Here is a 19,226-nt window from a genome sequence, read left to right as displayed (position 1 = left end):
TCAAGCTATTCCATCCCTACTCCACGGGCCCATCTCCTTCCACATTTATTAAAATAATCTAAAATTATACTTTAAAAAATTACAATTAAATTACTCTTATCAAATAAAACTAATTTTTCCTAAGCAGTTACATTAATATAAACCAAAGTGTTTAACAAAACAATTAAAAAAAAAGTCTTAATATCCAAATATTTTAATACTTAATAATATAAGTTAGTAAGGATCCCATGAGTATTTGAAAATATAAATAGAAAGAAAGACATTTTTGTAAATATATGCAAGGAGAGGCAAGACGAGGCAGCCTAAATCCATATTTACCTTGTCTTGGGTGCAAAACAATTTAAGACAAAGTTTTTCTCTAAACTTATTTTTTTTTATAAGAAACCCTTTAGACAGTTTAAAATTTTTGTTTTTTTTTTTTGAGAAAAAAATTTATGTATTTAATACTTAAGAATAGTAAATTGTTTCTTCTCAAAAAACAAATTGTAAATTGTAAAGTTTATGTTTTTCTTTGAAAAAGGTTCTTGGTAGTTTTTTTTTTTTTTTTAATTTTATTAAATTAAAAAAAAAAATTTAAATAAAGATTATCTGATTAAATTGGGGATATTTTTGACATTTTTTTAAAATTATAACTAAACTTGTAAATCCTCTTAAATGAATTCAAGTTTGTAGTATTAAATTGAATTTTAAGCAAAATTAGAAGATATAATCTGTCATTTAGCCTATTTTTTCTCTCTGCAAAAATGAAAAAGAAACTAACAAAACGGCAAACTCGCACGCATATTAATATTTCGTTTCGATGGAAGCGGGGAGTCTCCTCCATAGTCACATTCCATGGAACCCACCCAAACGCCAAATACGTCGCCGTATTGGCTCCTCTTTCCCGCGCTTCTTCTTCATTTCTAGGGCTTCCTCTTCTTCTTCTTCTTCAAATTCAGAGCGAGGTTACAGAGGACCAAAGCCAAAGAGGGATTGGGTCGCCGATTGGGTCTCCAACAACGACGACGTCGTTCGGAGCTTGCCGATTTACGTCGGTGGAGTCTCGCTCTTGGCTGTTCTCCTAAACCGCACCGTTTCGGGCATTGCTCCTGTCGCTGATGCTAGCAGGTAATTGCTCTCACTCTCAGTCTCAGATATCAAATATTTGAAATAAGTTTCAGCATTCTTTGAATTTGTGCTTGGCTTGTTGTGTTGAACATTTTCTTAGCCATTGTTTAGGTCTAGTAGTTATTTGCTTGATTCTCTGGCTGAATTTTCTTTTAATTGAATCACTTGATGGAATTGCTGTGTTATTGTGGTTGTGCATGTGCTATGGAATGTCGATTTAATTTAATATAGGTTTATTTCTGTGATAGCCTGGATTGTTTGGATTGGATTAGCTCATATGAGTTTGTATTGTGCGAACATGTGTTGAGTAACATAGCAGACGTGTACGAATAGTCGAATTGTAACTTGATTAGTCCTTTTGGGATAAACGCAAATATGACTAGTGCTTTTCTTGGGTCGTGACAATTTGGCATTATGAATTTCTTTTATTGAGAAATTGGTTAGTGCCATTTGCAATTTATTTGCTTGTGTGTGTTGTGCTGGCGTGCGTTTATATTTTCTAGATGGAGATCGCAAGTGGTGGATAGCTTATTTTTGGATCTTCATTGGGGCATGAATTAAATCAGAATGTGTGCTTATCATAGCATACAGCTTGTGCTTGCCGCTTCTTTTGCTTCATGAAGAGATGCATTTGTGTGATTTCTTTGAATGATGAATGGCTTATGTTAATATTTACAAACTAGGTTTTATGATTCTAAGGTTCAATACAATGTTTGGTGGTTGTACTTTCCATAAAAAACATCCTAGAGCTGTTGGATATCTTTGTTCCATTTGCAGGTAATGCCTTCTTGATGAGTTTGTGCGTGTGCATGTGACTCTGTGTTGCAGGCATGGTGTTCAGTCTCATAACATGTTTAGTGTATACTCTAATGATCATAAAATTAAGGTATTCCAAGCGTTTGCCCTTTGAGAGTGGAAATAGGATAACAAAGTTAGAATTAGAATAGAGAAACTTGCACGCATTAACTTGGATTCTAGTATGTTCCAATTCAAGATAGAGCACTCGTAAAAAAGTGAATAATTTTGAGACTAGCTCTCTCAACCTACCCCAATGCTCCTTCTAGGCTTGGGATCAACTGTGTACAAAAATTTAAGACAATGCTTGTGGCTTCATTTGCTTCATGAAGAGATGTATTTGTGTTCACTGATCAAAAAGAGTGACCCATGTTAATAGTTAGAAGCAAGCATGATTATTCTCAAAGTCGATACAATCTTTGGTGGTTTTGCTTTTCATAAAAACACCTTATAGCTGTGGGAACACTTGGGAATTCTTTGTTCAGTTAGCGGGTAATGCCTTCTAGCTAAGTCTGTGTGTGCATGTGCATGTGACTCTGTAGTGGGCATAAAGTTGGGTTACATAGCATGCTTGTGGCTAATAAAGATTCAAAGCCCTGACACATTCAGAATTGAAATCAAGCTGGGACATATTGCTTCTTATATTTTGAAGGAGACTATACGTCAAATAAATTATGCTTATTTTACTTTTATAGAAGATAGAACTTCCCTCTGATTTGCTGGCTTACATTTTTCTCAAGCATGTTTAGACTAAAATCTAATCATTTTCTTTATTATTATGTCCTCATATTCACGTGAGATCTATTATGCAGCTCACAGTCAAGATCTGATCTTTTGACGCTTGGTTTGGCAGTCACTAACATCCTAACTGGTCTGGTATGGCTGTCAATCCGACCAAAATCTATATCTGTGGTGAGGGCTGCACACCTGCTTTTCAACCCTAATTTCTCTCTTATTTAGCTGTTGGCTCACTAGATCTAATTTGCAATCGATTATATCAGAGTTTGCATTTAATAGTTTTGTTCTGATTTCAGGTAAGTCCTCAAGGGGTTGAATGTCAGAGAATATGTTCTAATCTCCCTGATTCTGTGGTTTCTGAGTTACTGTGGTAATCCACATTATTTCACATTTTCTACAATGTTCAACGACGATATTTATTCTCTAATAATCTGCTTTATCATTTTTTTTACTCTATTGGTTTATACTCACTTGTAAAATTCATAACCACTTTTTGTTACAGAATAACGGCTACTTCTCTTTTATATCATCTTATTAACTGAGAGAAGACAACAGATATCATACAGTCAATTTTATTCTCTACAGTGCTAATTTTCAAAAGATAGGGACTTAAAATGCGAATTGGATGTCTCACTTGTGATATTTTAATTAAAAGCCATTAGCCCCAAATTCCCGTTTCTTTCAAATAATGGCATGGTTTCCTAATGAATAAAGAGATATTAAATAGTGAGCCAATCTACAGGATAGTAATTTCCTGCCGTTATCAAAGAAAAGTTCTTGTGATTTGCAGGTAGAGAAACTATTCAGCCTGTTTAATATGTGCTTTTCATTGCTTATTCCACAGGGTATGGGAGTCTATGTCAAATGTGACGTGCTGCAGGTCTCTAATTGTTGTTTATGATAGCCGTTGTATCCTTCAAATTGGTTGTGCAGCCAAATCTTCATTTGGTGATGGTGAGGCTGTGGCTGTGGATGTCAATAAACTAATGCAAGGATCACTCTGTCAGGGTGTTATAAAATCTGGAGCTCGTAAGTTGTTAACTTCATATTATTCATTGGAGGTTTCAAGTATTTAGAACGTGACATAATTATTGCAAGATGTCCACCAAAACATGATTTTAAAACCACCCATTTGCTCCTAATTTTGCAGAGAGCTACTTGGCCAACCTATCTCTTTATCCTGGGAAGTCTGAGCTGCCATTTCTGCCTTCAAATACACAGGTATCCCGCATGTACTCAGGTTGATTGTGCTGTGCAACCACAAGGTTTAGAAGTGTTCATTTCAAAGTTTCACTATTACAAGTCTCACTTTGCTAGGCAGTAATTCTGCAACCACTTGGAGAGAAAGGAATTGCAATAATTGGTGGTGACACAATCAGGGGTTTCACCAGTTCTGACCAGGTGTTTCTCTCTTAGCTTGCAAATTTTAACCTCCGTGTATCTGTTTGTCATAAGATACTTGGCATGACAAAGCGCTAGTGTTATTATCATTCCATTCCTTTAGATTTTTGACTAAAAATATTCTCAATAAAAAATTGAGGTAGCCCTGGCATTCCTCTTACCATAAAGCCTTGATGTTCATATTCGTATTATGAGTTATCACTTGGCTGAAATCAAGTGATCTTGGGGTCTTTATCAAACTTTTTTTCTAGAACTTGCATAGTTTGGTCACTTTTACATTCTTGTCTGCACAGTGACACATCATTGTGATCTATATAGGCTCTATTCCTATTTCAAGAGTGGCAAGTCCATTCATACTCGTAATTTTTTTAATCTTAAATCATTTTCTGTCCTTTTGATAGAGGAGACTTGAATCAACAAGCTAATGGGATCTGCTTTTTCTCTTTCATAAATGTGATTATGTCGCTAATCTTCTCTGAAAAAGTACTTTGGAATCAGATTACTTCATTACGCCAGTTGATCAAAACTTGTTAACACACTGGAATCAATTTTGTGAACAGGATTTTATTATTATTATTATTATTATTATTATTTTGTCTTTGGTACTGATTGGAGTAAATGATGACAGGCATGGATTACGTTAATTGGAGAGAAGCTGGATGCTACGCTTTCAAATTACTTGAATAGCCTCCCATTGGCCGTCCAAGATTGACTTTGAAAGAACTACCGAGTTAAAGCTTATTAATATCATGTGCGTATAACATTTGTGTGGCCTTTTAAGCAAGGTAATTTTTCATTCTTGTTTTGCTGCATTTAAGCAAATTTTTTTGTTGATGTTTCAATTGATTACTTTAAGAAAGGGGGTGCGAAGTTTGATACAGTGCATCTTGTCCTGTACTTTCATGAGATAGTTTTTCCTGTGATTATGAATTTCTGCTTGGGCAAACACAAAAAATTAGAAGATAAAAACCAAAATGAAGAAGATTAACCCAGTACTTTTTCTTCTATGAAAAGACCTCTTTGATATCAAAATTTTAAATTCTATTATAAATTAGTCTATGCAATACATTTGAAAATTCCATTATAATCTGAAAGTTAGCCACTTTTTTTTTTTTTTAGAGAATTGAAAGTTAGCCACTTATATATATTTGACTCCCTCCTTTTCCTGTGCTCCCGCCTCCATGTCTAGATGTACCTATAGCAACCTAGCTAGCATGGAACATCAGTGGCAAAACAAAGACTTAATCTAATGGCAAATACCCAAGCTGTTGGTCAAATCATTAGAACTCTTCTGAATATGTGAAATTCTCACACACACACACAAAAACCCGTAGTTGTTGAAATTTTTAAGAATGCTTTCTATTCTTGGCTTATTGAATGGGTTATCTTCACTGCTAATGTAGCAGATATAAATAGATTCTTACCAAAAGTAAGTAGGGAAAAAAAGACTCTTTAGATTCTTCCAAATTAAGTTAATTGTGGCCTCATTTCAATTGTTTGCCATCACAAGCTGTACTTGTACTCCACCTATCCAGTAGTTAAAAGCATAAAATTCTTGTTCAGATTATACCTTATACTTCCCTTTGAAATCACTTCAATGTTTGATGGATCATGTCCTCTCTCTCTCTCTCTCTCACACACACAAAATTTTGAGGTGTGCTATGCTTTATTTTTCTTTTTTAGATTTTGCAAGCATCAGTCTTACTTTAAAGTAGGAATAACTTGCTTTGAAATTTTTTTGAGGTGAGGTGCTATACTTATTTTCCTGCTGTAGATTTTGTAAGCAGTAATCTCACTTTAAAGAGGGGAATAACTTGCTTAGTTAATCTATTCTTTCTAAACTTTTGCATTTCCTATTTAACAGATGTACTTAGACAATTTAAAAAAGGAACTCAAACATGTTGTTAGGTGTTGAATTATTGAATACCTAACCCCCGCCCTCTTCCCCCCACCACCCCCCCCCCCCCCCCCGGGTCTCTTGATGCACTAAACTTTCTTATGTTTCCCTTGTATGCATGCATGCATGTTTTGTTTACCAATGTTATATATGAATATGGTTAACCCCAAGTGGTTGGCCTAGTGATTTCCAACTCTCAATACATCCATAAATACTTGGGTTCAAGTTTCCTAGCCAATACCTTTGGGCTACCCCCAAAGGATTCTTCCCTGTGAATAAGTACCGTGTGTGTGGGAGCGGGGAACTATTAGTCTAGTGCTTTAAGAGTCCTAGACACCCACGTGACCCGTCAGCAAAAAATATATATATGAATATGGTTAAATTGAGAGTTCGTTTGGATATCGCTTATTTTGCTAAAAACTGAAAACAATAAAATAATAATAATAAAAATTACTATTCACGCGCTTGACACTGTTCCTAAGCTAAATGCACTGTTCATACAAGAGGGTTGAAAGAAACCCCCCGCGCTTCCGCGTAGGAGAAATTAAACGCAATCCAAATGCTCATTGACTGCATGCGTGTTTTGTTTTGCCATGTTATGGATGTAAATGGTTAAACTGACTTGAATTTATGTCTATCTTCCACTTCCAGCAACCCTTATGGCAACAACTTGCAAACTAGAGTGATAAGAGGCACATCAGATTCATTCAAGAGTGTGTTCACATTTCGTACCTCACCTGCTCACCATAGCTTGTATTTTTGTAAAAGTTATGATCATGCTCTTCAATGTCTTGAGCTGCGAAACTAGTCCGTTCCTAGGTACCTGCTTTACAAACCTAGTGCGTATTTGCGTGTATTATCTAATGTACAGAAAAGTTGTAGATTAAACACACTGCATCTATTTCCAAGTTTTTTTATCAGCGGAATGACCACTTGTCCTACTTTTGGTTTAAAACTTGAGCCTTAACATGGAACAAAGAAGAGGAGAAATAAATTGATAAATCATTCCACAAGTATAGAAGCAAAAATTGATAAACTTTCATTTTATGTCGTCACAAATTTACAACTGTATGTGATCCCTGTAATGATTCATGACATGTATAAAAAACAAAAAACAATACAAAAAATTAAGCTATGAAAAGGCCAAAAAGTAAAAACAATGAAAAGAATCAGTAGCTGCTCATATCTGTTGTATATGCCCTAAGCTGCAAGTACCTGGCTTGTATTTGTCACAGAAGAGACCTCTGCCAAGGCAGTAACCCGGTTACAGGGTCAGCCAAATAGGCCAGAACAAAGTCCCTCAGGCCAGTATCCCAAACCTCGCAGAAGCGTAGCCGCCAATTTGGAGGCTCAATGGCCTCAGTCCCTAACCCAGGTGCTCTATCTTTTGACCCTTTATTTTGATCCTTCTGCCAGTCAACAACATAGGTGGCAACCCTTCTGTAAAACTTGGCTTTAAAGGTATCCCACACCTGGTATTTGTAGTGGTTTATAACAGCCCTACTTTCAATCACATTCAGGTGCCTAAACCCTTCCCTAAGCAGAAAGTGATGCACCACATTAAGAAGAGAACTGTCGAGCAAATCCGGACGCACAATAGATTTGTGCCGCTCGGGACTCTGCAGCCGGCAAGTGTACCCAACAGTTACCCCCTGCTCCGGATGTGAACTCAACCCGGACGGCCCAAAACTATGGCAATCCGTTCTGATCTCTGCAATTGTCTTCGAAGATGAAAAATTCGCGACCATAGACTTGAGATAATTCTGACCCGGAAAACCCTTTCCTTTCAAATGCCGAAAGCCATACGGGAAGTAAAAGAACTCATCAACATCAAAGAACCCAACCCAATTGCATTCATCCCTTGCTTTCAAAGCACAATGCGAAAAACCCGCCTCTTGCGCCTTAATCCACGGCCAACTCTGCCTACTAACATTGTAAAACTCAAGCTCCTTAATCACATCCTCAATCCCATCATCACTATTGTTATCATAGATAAACCACCTCTCAACTCCGAGCCAAGCATGGTACTCAATCCACTCCCTTAGAGCCTGAGCTTGGTTCCACACCATTGTGCACACACAAAGCTCATACTTCCTCTTATCTCCCCTCACCTCCTCAGCCTTCGGACCATAAATCTTAGCCACAGAACCAATAGGCGGCTCATGAACTCGAGCTCTACTACTATAACGACTAACGGTAACCCTAATTCCCTGAGCTCTCTCAGGCATGTTCTTTATACTACGCGGCAGCAAACACCTAACCACCTCCTGAGCCGCCGTGACAGCCTCCGTCGTCAGCACAAACCCTTCATTTTCACCGCCCCAATTCCCAAACCCGAAATGGCAGCGGAAACGGGTCGGGTCGGATCTTTTATGCGGCCGGAGATTGAGCCCCTTAACGAACAAAACCGCCGTGTCCCCATCCAAAACCGCCTCGTAAACCACCTTCTCCCACGAATACACCGCCTGACTGCTCTGGTTGCTTTTCACCCTCAAGGACCAATCAGACTCCGCCACGTCACCACCTCGCCTCCGCAAATCCACAACGGCAGAATAATTCGCCTCGGGAGCCGGGCACCTCACGATCGAGCGAAACGCACCGTATTGCTCGGCAGACAGAGCCGGCCGAGCTCTAACCACTTCGTCATCAGAGCCGTTGAATTTTCCGTAGTAAACGCAGTCCAAGTCTCGAGCTCGGAGGACTTGATTGGAGACTATTAGCAGCACGTGGTCGGGGAACAAAACGCGGTCGTTTACCAGGATTGGCAATAACCGATTGTTGCTGTTGAAAGAATCAAGAATTGAAGAAGAGCTAGTTGAAGAGAGCAGAGTTGAAGCTTTGAGAACGGGGTGAAACGACGCCGGACCGAGCGGGAAACGATCGGAGGACAAGAAGAGCAAGAAGACCAAAAAGGACAAGCAAAGAACGAAAGATCTAAGCGAGAAATAGTGCGCCTGTGAATAATAGTAGTACGGCCTTCCCACTCTCTTTCTTTTTCTCTTCTGCTCCGAAGACGAAGAAGAAGAAGAAGAAGAAGAAGAATCCATTGAAAGCAAAACAAAAGAGATGAGATCTGATATGGAGCCGACACAGTACGAGTGTTTGTTTGTTTGTTCTGATATGTGCCAGAGAGAGTACGCGTTTAGTGGGTTTTTGGATTTTCAATTTTTTTTTTTTTTTTCTCTCTCTCTTTTTTGTTTAAGGGCCGCCAGGGATTTAAGAGCTTATTTATGAAAGTTTGAGAGTGATAAAGAAGTTGGAATGAGGCGGTGGTGGTGTCGTATATAACTTTGACGTTGCTCTCATTAATTTATTTTTATTTTGGATTATATGAGAATATTATAAAGTGGGCTGTGATTATGACGCATGTCATGACTTTTTTGTTTAGTACTACTAGGACTAGCCTATTTTTTTAATTGGCTTACAATGAAAGTTAACATTTGGGATTGGGAGGGGTGGTGTTCAATATTGATTTCTCATTTTGTCTATTACTCTATATTATTTCTTTGTGGCTATGATCGACGACACGAATTTAATTGGGTTTCTTTGTATTTAATGGTTCGTTATTTCTTCTCTAATTCTCTTTTTTTGTTCTTTTTCTTTATTGGCTTTTAAGGGCCGCCAGGGATTTTAGTAGTTTTAACTTTTAAGAGCTTATTTATGAAGTTTGAGAGTGTCTAATAAATCGGAACGAATAGAAGCAATACAGCTAGTGTTGTAGTGATAAAGAAGTTGGAATGAGGTGGTGGTGTATATAACTTTGACGTTGTTCTTGCTCTCATTTATCTTATTTTGTTTTTGTTAAAGAATTTAATAAAGTGGGCTGTGATTGTGACGCTCGTCGTGACTTTTTCTTAATACTACTAGCCTATGTTATTAATTAATTTAATTGGCTTACAATGAAAGTTAACATTTGGGATTTGGGATTTGGGATTGGGGGGCGTGTGTTGAATATTGATTTCTCATTTTGTCTATTACTTTATATTATTTCTTTGTGGCTATGATCGACGACACGAATTTAATTGGGTTTCTTTGTATTTAATGGTTCATTATTTCTTCTCTAATTCTCTTTTTTTGTTCTTTTTTTTTTAAGAAATGATATGTCCACAACATTTTTACAACAAATCTTAAGTGGCAGATTGTTATTGGTTGTTATTGTTGGGGCAAAAAAGTAATCTTAGTGTTAAGTTTAAATTTGAACCAATAATAACTAACCACCTATGATTTGTTGTAAAAATGTTGTGGACGTAGCACCTCTCTTTTCTTTATTGGCTTTTATGGGTTAAAGTGGGGTTTGTTAGGGCCGGCAGTTGATATCTTGCAAGTCAATTTCTCATATACTTGGTGGAAACGTTCGTTGCATGCCTTCTTTTTTGTTTTGGTCAATTAAAGGATGCTCATGGTTAGATGATATCATTTTAAGAAATTTTTGACATCGTTAAAAAAAACTATTAAAAAAATCATGAGTCAATAAGTCATGTTAACAAGTATCTTTAAGCAATTATTAATAATTATATTAGGAAAATTTTGACACAATTTTTATGAGAAATATAAAAACTGTCATTAAAATTAAATGCTATCTCATTTTCCCATAAAATGTTTATAAAAATTGTTCTTAAACTAATGCCCTTAGGGAAATCTCTAACATTTCTTAAAAATAAATTACTTTTTTCTTTTCTCATAATTTTTTTTTGAAAGTATTTCATAAACCAATGCCTTAGGTCATCTATTAGCTTTCATTTTTTAGTGTGCCATTTTACTTCTTGGAAATGCTAGTTTCTTCCCCCCCCCCCCCCCACCCCCCAAAATGTCTCTTTTTTTTTTGTTAAATTTAGGCTAAATTGTAAATTGCACTTTTAAAATTTGGGAGTGTTTAGATTTTATATCTTAAAGTTTCAAAATTTGAATTTTACTCGTTGAAATTTAGGGATGTTTGGATTTTATATCCTGAAATTCTATTCAGTTTGTATCTGTAGCCTCTTTGTTCATATTTTCCATTAAGTGTCACATAAATTTACCACGAATGTTTATTTTATCCAATAAAAGGAGATTTGGCGGGAGTGTTGATTGTATTTTACTTTCTTTTTTTTTTTGTGTGCCATTTTTTTTGCTGCGGTAATTAAGTGGTAAAGTACATGGTTTGGCAAGGTAAGGTGCCTTTAGCTCTCTACTGCCAGTAATATTTTTTTGTTAGACAGAATTAGGTATATTGTTTGGAGTATTATGAACTGACCCAAACGAACTAAACTGCAACTTATTTAGGTCATTCATATTCTTGGAATCAAAATGAAATGCGAATTTACCTGTTTGTAATCTACATGATTTGAAATTAGAATTTTATACAACCTATCAAATCACGCTTGTTTTGATTTGCAAGAACTGAAAATCTAGAATCAAATGGAGTGACTTAAAAAATAAAAAATAATATAATATAAGAATATCCACACTTAAATGCAGTTGATAACCATTTCAATTCAATTTATTTAAATGAGAAACTATTTTAAATAGTGAATTGAATCCAAAATATAAAGGACATTTCGTAATTAGGGTTTTGCAAACTATGAGATCTGATATGGTGCCGACAAAGTGTATTTTTTATGTATGTGACGCGTTTAATGGGTTTTAGATTTTACTTTTACTATTTTTTTTTTCAGGGCCGTCGGGGATTTTAGTAGTTAAAAGCTTATTTATGAGGTTGAGACTCTTTTTTTGAGAGATTCAAAATAGAATAATAGCAATACGAATAACAGCAATAAGAAGTTGAAATGAGGTTTTTTTTTTTTATTTATTTATATAACTTTGACGTTGTTCTCATTATTTTATTTTGTTTTGTTTTTATTTGGACTATAAGAGAATATAATAAAGAGGGCTGTGATTATGACGCTTGTCATGGAATTTAATGGCTTTTTTAATACTACCCAAAACATAAACATAGGTTTAGAGCATTCACGTCAATATAAAATATGTAGAGTTTATACAATTTTGTCTAAAAATGGCCCCAATTAGTTTGTGTAACATTGTGAAAGAGCATTAGCATTACAAAAATTCATGTCTATTTTTAGTATAGGAATGTGCAAAAATTCCTATCTATTTTACTATAAGAACTTACTTTTTTTTTATTTTACATATTCATTTTTTAAAACACTCCACATCAAATTATCTATTTTATATTATATTTCATTAAAATATCAGTTTTCTATTTTTTAAATTATTTCTTTTTCTTTACACATAACAGTCACCATCCACTTTCTTTCTTCATCCTTAAAATAAGTAAGAAAAAATAAACAACTAAATATAAAATGAATAGTGTTAATGTAAATCTATAAGATTAATGTAACAAATTTATAAATTTACATAATTATACAAGGACTGATATGGGTCATTTTAAATCAAAATTGTGTAAATTCTACACATTTTTATACTATACACGGACTTATGTGAATACTCTAAATTTACAAATTTGCTACAGTAACCGTGTAAATTTACACTAACACTATTTATTTTGTACTTAATTGTTTATTCTTTTTTTACATATCTCAAAGATACAAAAATAGAGTGGATGGTGGTTGTTGTGTATGAAAAAGAGAGAAAAATTTAAAAATCAAGAAAAATTGATATATAAATGAAATGTAATGCAAAATAGATAATATGAAAAATAGTATTTTGAAAAGTAAGTAAAATCGAATAATTAGGTTCTTGTGTTAAAATAAAAATTAATTTTTGTACGAGCCAACGTGAATGCTCCTACAATGAAAGTTAACATTTGGGGTATTGATTTCATTTGTCTATTTCTTTGTGGCAATGAGCAATGACACGAATTTTAATTGGGTTTCTTCCTCTCTCTTTTTTTGCAGAAAGAATTGGATTTCTTTTGTATTTATGGTTCATTAAATTTTTGCTCTTTTACTCAATTAGCTTCTATAGTTTAAAGTGGGGATTTACTCTTTTTATAGATTAGTTAAAGTGGATTTGTTGGGCCGGCAAACAATATCTTGCGAGTCAATTTCTCATATACTTAGTGAAAATGTTTTTTTTAAAAGTAAATAGTAATACTTATTAGAACACATACACGAAAATAGTAATATTAGTGTTTTAAATCGGGTTTATAATACATTACATAACCAGAGTACAACTACAAAAAAACCTAACATTTATAGTTGTAGACTGAAATTATAAACAGCAAACACTAGACATACACAACCAATGTGGAATAAACATCCCTATTTTTTTTTTTTGAGTAAACAGTAATACTTATTTAGAACACACATACACAAAAATAGTAATATTAGTGTTTTAAACCGGGTTTATAATATATTATATAACTACAAAAGAGCATAACTTTTGTAGTTGTAGTGAAAATGTTAGTTGCGTGTCTTTATATTTATATTTTTATGCCCTTAGTTTACTTATTAACGGACTATTTTAAGATAGTTTTGATACCACTTTATGGAAAATATTAAATGATATAAAAAAACAATTAATTGTTAACATATTTCATAAACCAATGCTCTTAGGGCATTTATTATTTTTTTTTCCTTTTTTTTTAATGTCATTTTTGTGCACGTGGTAATTAAGTGGTAAATTACTTGGTTTGGCAAGGCTAGGTTAAGATAGGTAAGAAAGTTTTGAGACCATTTTTATGAGAAACATAAAAAGCTAATAAAAAATCAATTATTTTATTTTTTCCTATAAAATTTTTAAAAAATATTTCATAAATCAATGTCTTTAAGACATTTATTATCTTATTCCTTTTTTTAGTGTGCCATTTTTATGTCTATGGTAATTAGGGATGGCAATTTTTCCCCGCCCCTCCCCGCTTCACCCCGCACGGGTTTTCCCCGCCCCGCAAAGGTAGTGGGGCAGGGATGGGGCAAGATTTTAGCCCTGTACCACGGGGCAGGGCGGGGATAGGTTTAGGCTTTTTAGACCCACCCCACCCCGCCCCTCCCTGTCTCTGCCTCGCGTTGCTAAGTGTTATAATTGTAAATTTTTTATACCCTAAAACCCTACTATATTAAATAAACATATCAATATTAGCTTATTTTATTCTATCTAATGTGGTTCTCTGCCTTTATTTTGTTATGTGTTATATACTATGAGATTTTTTTTATTTTTTATTTTTTATTGTCTTGTTATACAATTGGAATATTATTCAATATTTTCTAAAAATTGATTTGATTTGATGGGATAAATTTGGTTGTAATTTCAACTATATTTTTATTAATGAAATAAGTTTCATTAAAAAAAGTATACTAGTTGTAGGGAAAATTAACAAAAAGTAGAGTTTTATGGGGTGGGACAGGGCTTCGCGGGGCCCCAAGGGGCGGAGATGGGGTAAGAAAGTTTTCCCCGTCATGCGGGGCGGGGCAGGGATGGGGCAAGACAAAACCTTGAGGGGCGGGGGCGAAGACCCCATCCTTCGGTCCCGCCCCGCCCCATTGCCATTTCTAATGGTAATTAAGGGGTAAATTACTTGGTTTTGAAAGGTTAGGTTACGTTAAATTAGGTAAGAAAGTTTTGATACCATTTTTATGAGAAATATAAAAAGTAAAAAAAAAAATCAATTATTTATTCTTTGTCCTATTTTGATGGATGTTGCAAATCGCATTGAGAAACTCCAACGGGATTTTTTATGGGATGGTATTGATGAGTCCCACAAATTCAATCTGGTTAATTGGGCCCAGGTGTGTAGCCCCTTGAAATTTGGTGGATTTGGTGTGCGAAACTTGAGAAAATTTAACCAAGCTTTGCTTAGTAAATGGTTGTGGAGGTACGGCATAGTGACAAACCACATTTGGTGGCGGGTTATCGAGATCAAGTATGAGAATATTTGGGGTGGGTGGTGTACAAAAGAAGTAATGGCTACTTATGGTATTAGTCGGTGGAGAGCTATAAGACAAGGCTGGCCAGCTTTCTCTAAATCCATCATCTTCAAAGTTGGCAATGGTAGTAGAATTAAACTTTGGCATCACTTATGGTGTGGGGGTTGTACTCTTCGGGAGGCATCTCCAGAACTTTGTAGCTTTAGTTGTAACAAGGATTCCTATCTTGCGAATGTCATGTATTTTCCTAATCAGCAACTACTTTGGGATCTTCGATTCTATAGAGAGCCCCAAGATTGGGAAATGAAACAATTTGATATCTTTTTGGAATCTTATACACCCTATGACCTTTACTGGTGAGGGGCAAGACAAACTTTGCTGGAAGTCGAAAGAGAATAAGGGTTTTAAGGTTAGTGAGTTCTATTTATCCCTGTTCTCAACCCCTGACAACCTCTTTCCGTGGAAACCTATGTGGCGCTCAAACATCCCTCTTAGAGTTGCTTTCTTTTCTTGGACTACCGTCTTAGGCAAGATTTTGACCCTTGATAGATTGTGGAATAAGGGTGTACATTTCATGGATTGGTGTTATATGTGTAAAAGAAGTGGTGAGTTGATAAATCATCTTCTTCTTCATTGTCCCATTGCTTTCGAGCTATGGTCTATGGTTTGGAGCCTTTTTGGTGTGATTTGGGTGATGCCTCAAAGTGTTGCAGATTTATTTGCTTCTTGGTAGGGTCCATTTGGTAAATAGCGCAATATAGACCTATGGCAGGCTGTCTCACAGTATGTGTTATGGTGTCTTTGGAGGGAAAGGAACAGTAGATACTTTGAGGGGACGGAACAGTTGATTCATGAGATTAAATCTCTCCTCCTCCACTCTTTATTTGCTTGGTGTTCTGTTTTCACTTCTTTTTCTTGCTCTAATTTTTTTGTTATGCTTGATCATTGTAATTTTCGATCTTGATGTAATCCTTTACGTGTATACTCCAGGTGTACTTGGGGCTTTTAATTTATGAAATATCGTTATTTATCAAAAAAAAAATTTTAATATTTCCTAAACCAATATCTTTAGGGCATCCATTAATTTTTCTCTTTTTTGTTTTTGTTTTTAGTGTGCCATTTAGCAATAAATTACTTCATTTGGCAAGGTTAGTTTAGGTTAGGTGCCTTTAGCTCTATACTTCAGTACTATTTTTTGTTAGACAAAAGTAGGTATAGTTTATTAAATGTTTATGTTTCCAATCAAATTCAAATACATAAATGTGTGGACACTTTTTGTACCACAGGGAAACTAATTGCGTACTCACTGGAAACTTTCTTTGTCCCACATCACCAAGAGCTTCTCCCACTTTCTCCCTTATAAGCCTGAGTTGAAAAGAGTAGTCTACTATCAGTTATTAATAACTGATGATACACTACTCCTTCGACTTCAAGCTTATAAGGCAGAAAGTGGGGGGAGATGTCTTCGATGTGGGACAAGTTTCCTAGGGAGTACGCAAAATAGTTTCCCTGGGAGTACAATGCCCACAAAAATAGAAGTTTCCTTTTAATGTGTGGGCAGTTTTTGTACCTAAGGGAAACTGATTGCATACTCCCTAGGAACTTTCTTTGTCCCACATCGCCAAGAGCTTCTCCCACTTTCTCCCTTATAAGCCTAAGCTGAAGAAAGTAGTGTACCATCAGTGACTGGAGTACAAAAAGTGTCCACACAATAAACGTATTGACCAATAAAGTACAAATAATGTCATTTTTTCGAATGACAATCAAATTCAATACAACTATGTGTTTCAATTTAATTAGAGAATATAAGTGCAATAATTAAATAATTGTACCTAAAACTACTCTTTTTTTAATAGACAAAACTTAAGTACAATTCCTTAAGTGTTGTTCTTTAGGTTCCTTTCTTAAGATTTAGCCATGTGGCTACTTAACTAAAAAATAGTCTTCCATTCTATGAGAAAAAATTTACATGGCAGAATCTTAAAAATGGAACCTATGAAACAGCACATAAGTACTGTACCTAAGTCTTAACATTTTTTAATTTATGTTTGGGATAGTTATGTGAAAAATCTCAAAGTATGATCTCTACTTCAAATTAAATTTTAAAATTTTAATTGCAGTAATACAAATCTGCATGTTCGGCTAACACTACGACTTATATAATTCACATATTTTTGTATATTCAAAGGACACTACGTACCACCAAACACTCAAAATTATGCATGTCTTAAAAAACCTAACAAATAAACAAAGTTGAATGAAGTTACAAAATGACAAGATAATCAATATGATTGTCGATAAGGGTAAAGATAGCAGTCAGCCTAATACAATCTCTTTTTCACACAAATCATGGGCATGTATTGCTGTCTAGTTGAGCAGGTTTGATTTCGGTGCATATTATAGCTGGCAATGGCATAGGAATTGGAATACACGATAGGGCAAGCAGCATTTTTCCAAACGAATACCGTGTAAAGCACTCATTAAGCTGTCTCTGTTTCTTTTTAAGGTGTCTTTTTTTTTTTATATATATAATTAACATTCTTTTTAAGGTGTCTAGTTTACTGTCAACATGTTCTCTCCATGATTGAAAAAGACCACCGATTTTATTATCATTAGTTGCATCTTTCAATCATGCATCCATATGGTTTTCCTTTGAGAAAAAACCCGAATGTTACGTGCTTCATAGTTGGTCAATGTAGCCATTTAATACTCTCTTTTTTTTGTTTAAATTTGAAGTTATGGGCCCAATGATTTTAAAATAGAGAAAAGTTAACGAATACTCTAAATCCTCGTTTGGAAGGAAGGAATAGAATAGCCATAAAATGGAAAGAGATGAAAAAGAATTTAGAATATTCTTCTCTTCCTTTGTTTGGAAGTTTTAAACTTATTTTAATAGAGAGAATAAAAAGTTCATTCCCTAATTTAGGAGTTTAAGTGGAAGGAAATGGGATGGATAGGAGAGAACACTCATTTCTCTCTATTCCCTTAAAACCTCAAATTTTCATTCTCCTTAAAATTGGGAGGAATGAGAGAGAATAAAATTAGATTTAATGATTTTTTTACTAAAACTCCCAAAATACCCCTTTATATTCAATATTTTATTTTAAAATAAGGGTCTAATAGTAATATTGTCATAAAATAATTCAATTTCATTTCATTCCATCCCCTCTACGCTACTTCTAAACAAGATTACTTATATTCCATTCATTTTCATTCATTTATTTTAAAACATCCAATAAAAATTACTTAATTTCATTTCATTCAATTCTTTTTCATTCATTTTCATTGCTTAAATACATTCAATTCTTTTTCGTTCATTTCCATTACTTTTCATTCTCTTATGGTCATTCAATTCCATTCCATTTCATTCCCTTATGAACTCCCAAACAAAGGGTATTGGTTTATAAAATATTTTGAGAAACTTTTTATAGGAAAATAGAAGAATAATTAATTTTTTTTATGATTTTTTATATTTCTAATAAAAGTGATGCTAAAACTTTTCTAAAATAGTTGATTAACCATTGCCTTAAAACTACTTGTTAATAGATTTATTTAAAATATTAGCAACGGTAATCCATCTGCCATCATGATAATCTAAACAAAAAGTATCGCAAACTTAAAAAAGTTTGCAATAAAAAAAGTAATTACACTTCACATCCCAGTGATTTGGGTTGAGTCAGACAAAGTATACATTGACCAAGGATAAATACAATTATATCCTAAGTGAGTAAGCTAAGGTAGATAAACTGATAAAGTGCTAATTTGCCATTGAAAAAAATAACAAATTAATATGGTATGTGTTATCAAAATCATTACAGAGATTCCAAAAACATCACAAGTTCAACAGTGTTAATGAAGTTTACATTACCAGTTCAACAGCATTAATGAAGTTTCGACGAAATGATCAACGTAAAATGAAAGATGTTCCTACATACTTTTTCTTTTTTGGGGGCACCTGCTGTTGACGTTTACGTTAAAATGGTCTCAAAGGAGGAAATGTGCGAGCCAATTCAAAGGCAAAAGAGCAAAACGAGTTATTATTGATTGAAAGTTAAGATTTTTTTTTATTTTTTTAATAATAGAAAGTGGTTATTTTATTTCAATAAGTAAAACCTGGGAAAACAAAAGTAGCATACCAAGCTGCAGGTAAAGGAGTTATAATCATCACAAGAAAAACACCTCGTACAAACAACAACTAAATACAAAAATATATATATATTAAAAATAAAAAATAAAAAACCTAAACAAAGCCTACAAACTCTGTAAAACTTCAATTAGAAGCAGTGACTTGGTAACAAAAAAAAAAAAAAAACTAGAAGAGGTGGTGGATTGTAGATTAACCAAATTAAGACAAAAAGTTAAGATTTTAATAGAATGGTTAACATCTCTTAACACAGAAATTTTTAAATTTCATTACCGCTAACTCTTAATATGATGATCACTTTACAAGTATAAAGTTTTCGTAA

At 34.3% G+C, this 19,226-nt stretch overlaps 2 protein-coding genes across 3 annotated transcripts; one reads left to right on the top strand and one right to left on the bottom strand.

Moving 5' to 3' along the window:
• The first annotated feature begins 751 nt into the window (after positions 1–751).
• On the top strand, positions 752–6,864 carry LOC142628101 (protein COFACTOR ASSEMBLY OF COMPLEX C SUBUNIT B CCB4, chloroplastic). Of its 2 annotated transcripts, none has more exons than XM_075802079.1 (8): positions 752–1,107; positions 2,715–2,814; positions 2,937–3,010; positions 3,485–3,669; positions 3,791–3,861; positions 3,962–4,041; positions 4,670–4,826; positions 6,590–6,864. In XM_075802079.1, exons 1-6 carry the CDS (start codon positions 800–802, stop codon positions 3,962–3,964), a joined length of 741 nt encoding a protein of 246 aa, XP_075658194.1. In that variant the 5' UTR covers positions 752–799; the 3' UTR covers positions 3,965–4,041; positions 4,670–4,826; positions 6,590–6,864. The 2 variants fall into 2 exon arrangements, with proteins under 2 accessions (XP_075658194.1, XP_075658193.1); XM_075802078.1 differs by having other exon boundaries at positions 756–1,107; positions 3,958–4,041.
• A 90-nt stretch (positions 6,865–6,954) lies between these two features.
• LOC142628100 (glycosyltransferase family 92 protein RCOM_0530710) lies at positions 6,955–9,132 on the bottom strand. Its single transcript, XM_075802076.1, has one exon. The coding sequence runs from the start codon at positions 8,983–8,985 to the stop codon at positions 7,168–7,170; it is 1,818 nt and encodes a 605-aa protein (XP_075658191.1). The 5' UTR covers positions 8,986–9,132; the 3' UTR covers positions 6,955–7,167.
• Positions 9,133–19,226: the final 10,094 nt, after the last annotated feature.

The sequence above is a fragment of the Castanea sativa genome, chromosome 3 (genome assembly GCF_040712315.1).
Source record: "Castanea sativa cultivar Marrone di Chiusa Pesio chromosome 3, ASM4071231v1".
NCBI lineage: Eukaryota > Viridiplantae > Streptophyta > Magnoliopsida > Fagales > Fagaceae > Castanea > Castanea sativa.
This window is presented reverse-complemented; position numbering and strand designations above follow the sequence as displayed.

Coding starts and splice junctions, on each gene's coding strand:
- LOC142628101 (XM_075802078.1), top strand. CDS start 800: ATGGAAGCGGGGAGTCTCCTCCATAGTCACATTCCATGGAACCCACCC. Junction 2,815..2,936: donor GACCAAAATCTATATCTGTG/GTGAGGGCTGCA, acceptor TTCTGATTTCAG/GTAAGTCCTCAAGGGGTTGA. Junction 4,042..4,669: donor GTTTCACCAGTTCTGACCAG/GTGTTTCTCTCT, acceptor AAATGATGACAG/GCATGGATTACGTTAATTGG.
- LOC142628100 (XM_075802076.1), bottom strand. CDS start 8,985: ATGGATTCTTCTTCTTCTTCTTCTTCTTCTTCGTCTTCGGAGCAGAAG.